This window comes from Rutidosis leptorrhynchoides, chromosome 5 (assembly GCF_046630445.1).
Source record: "Rutidosis leptorrhynchoides isolate AG116_Rl617_1_P2 chromosome 5, CSIRO_AGI_Rlap_v1, whole genome shotgun sequence".
NCBI lineage: Eukaryota > Viridiplantae > Streptophyta > Magnoliopsida > Asterales > Asteraceae > Rutidosis > Rutidosis leptorrhynchoides.
Genome location: NC_092337.1, coordinates 52,841,695 through 52,846,078, shown reverse-complemented (window position 1 = coordinate 52,846,078; position 4,384 = coordinate 52,841,695). Strand labels below are relative to the sequence as shown.

The 4,384-nt window shown below is 34.7% G+C and overlaps 1 protein-coding gene across 1 annotated transcript; it reads right to left on the bottom strand.

Moving 5' to 3' along the window:
• Window positions 1-736: 736 nt before the first annotated feature.
• LOC139846791 (probable UDP-arabinopyranose mutase 2) lies at window positions 737-4,057 on the bottom strand. The gene is made up of 4 exons (XM_071836322.1): window positions 3,642-4,057; window positions 2,401-2,651; window positions 1,753-1,921; window positions 737-1,278 (listed from the first exon to the last, which is right to left on the bottom strand). Exons 1-4 carry the CDS (start codon window positions 3,960-3,962, stop codon window positions 949-951), a joined length of 1,071 nt encoding a protein of 356 aa, XP_071692423.1. The 5' UTR covers window positions 3,963-4,057; the 3' UTR covers window positions 737-948.
• Window positions 4,058-4,384: the final 327 nt, after the last annotated feature.

The following is a 4,384-nucleotide window of genomic DNA, read 5'->3' as shown; positions in this document are numbered from 1 at the left end:
TCATGAATTTGAAATTAATTAGAAATTTTTGAGATTATTCAATTGAGATGATGATGAAGTATTATGAATATTCAACACTTAGCACTGAGAAAATTGTTTTCACTAATGTGTTGTTGGTGTGGGAATTAAAAAAGTCTCCGATTGTGAAGGTTGCAAAACTCGTCAAAACAATTTTAAAAGGTACTCATTTACATTCACATAAGTATGTTAATTTAGCATTAAATGTTTTTTCCTCATGTTCATTTTTGTCATTTTATCATTATTTAACAGTCGCAACTACTTTGCTAAACACTAAAATATATCTAAAAAGCTTTGGTAGCATATCTAAAAAGCTTTGGTAGCTAGTAGCTTTCAGCTAACAGCTAACAGATTTCAGCTTCCAGCTAGTTTTGTCAAACATGTCCATATTATAATCCGATCAATATCCGATTCGTTTGTCATTTCTATTTTATACATCAATTGTACAAGCTAATTTGATAGAATTCGACAATTTTGTATAATTAAACCAATGTGATGTTATTTGGATACAAGGTGTTTTTGTTTTACTCCCAAATGGACACACTTTCTATTTGATAGAACTCATCTGAAGGCGTTTTGTTGAATATATCTTCCAATTCTCCAATTCATGAGGGTTGGAAATTGAGGGTTGGAAATTTGTTATGCAAACTTGTAAGTTCAAATCTGCCTTTGTTTTAGCAACACTTATGAACCCATGAGATGAAGTGAGACAAATAACTTCAAGTAAAGATATCCTTATCCTCAACAAAATAGTAAAATATCATGTTTTAAAAGAGTTTAGAAAAACTAACATCTTCATAATCCAACAACAATGCAAATAAATAAACAAATTAATAAATACCTTAAGAAAAAAGAAAACTCATAAGAACAGGCTCAGACTCCACAACAAGGCCAAAATAGTAATTAGACTATAAGGTCGAATCTAACGCTCTATTTCCCATTGAGAAGCACAGCCTCAGCAGGCGGGTTGAGCTCGTCCCATGCGTCAATCCAAGTAACCATAGCATCGGCTAGCTTAATAAAGTAGTCATCAACGGTTCCTAGCTTAGCCTTGACCTGTTTCGAGAGCTCCTTGTAACAACTTTGAACCGTGGTGCATTCTTTTGGTAGGGTCGCAGACTGAAAGAACGGGATCAACTCCTCCTGCCAGTAAATACCCTTGTATTCCTTTTTCAGGTTAACGAACGGGTTGCTAGCCTTGCTGTGCCAAATGTATGGCAAACCCGTTTTGACACCTAAACCCAGATGATCACAGATCACCTATAACAAGAAAATACACAAGGGCGTTAGGCGAAAATCAAAAGTATGCAATTGAGGTAGCAGATTGTGGCCGGGCAGGTTAGGTAACAAAAGGGTTGCAGAACTCGGAATTACTTGGCGAGTACTCGGTCAAACTAGATCAAACTTGGTCAAACTCGGCCAAAACTCGGGATTACTTCGAAAATCAGTTAAAACTCGGTCAAAATTAAACTTGGTCAAAATTTGAGAACTCCCCGTATACTCCTAAAAAGTCCCAACCGAGTACTCCCCGAATAGTAAATTTATGCAACCTTGGGTAACAAAACGAATTCAAATAGAAACATTTTAGTATGTGTCAAAACCGACAACAACTTTTTAGTCAACTTTTGGAGTACTCATAATTAATTATTTCATCAAATTGAGTAAAATGACCTTCAAATTGGGATGCAATCAAATGTTTGCAGAGAATTAAATCTTGGAGAAGAAAGTTTATACCTTGATGCACCATCCAGCCCACATGTCGTCATAACGTCCGATTGGCTGACCATCACCCATGAGACCAAAGTACATTGCTGGACCAATCAACTCACGGTCAAAAGCAAGGTTCATTCCACACATGGGGAACAAGGTTCCCTTTGGTATGGTCATAACTGCATCCACATACCTGTTTATACATGGAACAAAAGGTTAGACTAAAAGATGATTCAAGTTTGACCCCTTTCATTTTCATATCAATTAGTCAAAATTCTCAATTATAGTTCCAAAGCACAATTCATTATATGAGATTATTTCACCATGTAATACACGATCTTTGAGGTTTCACATACAATCAACGGTGTTAGAAAAGAAAAGAAGGTCGTCCGAGTATGGGCCCCACATAAGGCCTCTACTTATATTACCTGCCCGTTGTATGGTCCACTAGTTGAGACCTTTTTACTACATTATGGCATTAGTACCAAAAAAGAAATACTCCCTCTAGCCCACATATTAATAATCCAATTTTCACTATTGGGTTGTCCCAAATTAATAGTCCACCTTCGTAAATAGTCCAGTATTCCTTTCTGGGCTGCATAGGCCTATTAAACTGGGACGGAGGGAGTAAAAGTCAACATTGTGAGAGAGAAAAAGAATAAAGAGACGAACCTAGTATTCCTTTCGCGAGGTTTGACAAGTTGAGTTGGGGCATCGTAATCAGGGATGTTAAGCCACAAACCGTGAGAAACGGCAGTAGAAACACCTTCACGGAGACTGAATGGGTATCCACGAACGAAATCAGCACCTTCCCTATACGGGTCATACAGGGTGTTGAAAAAAAGTGGAGTCGATGGGGACAACAAGTTCTTGATGTGTTGCTCAAGTGCGTTTATATCGTTTCCAGAAGGATCTTTAGCAACCTATTGAATCAACAATACTCATCATTAGCAAAATGTCTAATATACCCTTTTCACTAGCAATAAAGTATGAAACAGGTAGACCTAAATCGATATAGTTCAGAATTATCAAAGAAGTCATTTTAGCTACAAAACTCTTCAAACATGTGCAATCACAATATCTCTATACGGTCCTATATATGAAGGTATAAATACACACATTACATATACATACTTAACACTACCATATGGTATAGTCTACAAGATAATTTGCCTCCAAACATATCGTTATTTACTAGCTGACCAACATACGATAATGGCCATGATTAGCTCATTAGCTATTGCCTGATGGTACGTTACTATAGTTATCATTGTCAATATAAACACACACATTATATATACATACTTAATATACCATAGCCTAATATATCAAATTCCTAATTTAATTGAATTGTAATCAATATTAGTGGTTAATTAATACTTTAAAATGGCCCAAAACACAATTGATTATTCAAAGATTAAAAATAGAAGATAGTAACAAGCATATATGTGTTCAAAACTTCATACAACTTTTGTAAAACCCTAGATCGCCCAAAATTCAATTAAATTTAGATGAGATCAAACATGTTTTTGAACTTTAAACACAAAATTGAGCAACAACTAAGCATAATAACTGGATCTTCATTATTTGATTTCGATTTAAAAACCCTAAAAGTCCTAGATCTTACGAAGTTAACTTCAATCTTAAACCCTAAAACAGGTGAACCCAACCATTAAGTTTGGATCAATTAATATCCAAAACTAACGACAAAAAAACTGGATCTTGATCCTTTTATTACAATTTTAAACCTTAAACACAAGTAAAAATTGGATCTTGATCACTTGATTTCAATCTTTAACCCTAAAACAACTTAAAGTCCAAAACTTGATCCTTACCCAATTCATAACTAAACAAATTAAACACACCCAAACAAAAATCAACAAACAAGCAAAATTGTAAAGTGGGAAACTTACAAAGCAGTCATCATCAATAGTATAGATATACTTTTTCTTGGAAACCATATAACCAAAGCACCGACAAGCAGAATCTTTGAAAGAAATACAAGAAGATTTAGGACCCAGAATCCTGTTAATGTCATTACGGTTGTAAAGTTCATAATCAAAACCTTCAGGAACTTTAATGACCTTTGAAGGATCACCATCTTGTACGATTATTAAATGATATTGTTGGAAGAATGGTCTCCACATTTCGAGGAAATCAAGGTTTCGGATTGTGGGTATGACGATATCAAGTTCATCTTTCAATAATGGTGTTGGGGTCACTGAAGAAGACATTGTTTTTTTGTTCGAAAGATTGAATTTTTTGGGGGTTTGATTGTGGAGAAAATAATATGAAGAGAAGGGTTATAAATAAGGGAGATTGTGTAGGCTGTATGATTGGTGAGATGATTTACGAGGTGTAAACGAAATTTGAAATTGTGCAAAAATAAATATATATAGCCTAAAGATTTGCGGATTTAGATTTTTGCAAAATAATTTAATTCTCCGCAAATATATACGAGTGACTGCATAGACATAAGAAATAATAAGACATTATTCTTCTATGGTTAATGTTGGTTTTGGTGTTTTGTATGTTGGTTTGTTGTTTGGTTGACGATGATCGGTTTTAGTTAGCGATAGTTTAATTCAGTTAACCCAATTCTCGTAGTATCGTCTCGTTTAGTATCCCTGATTGTTTCTTTGATTGTTTCTTTCAT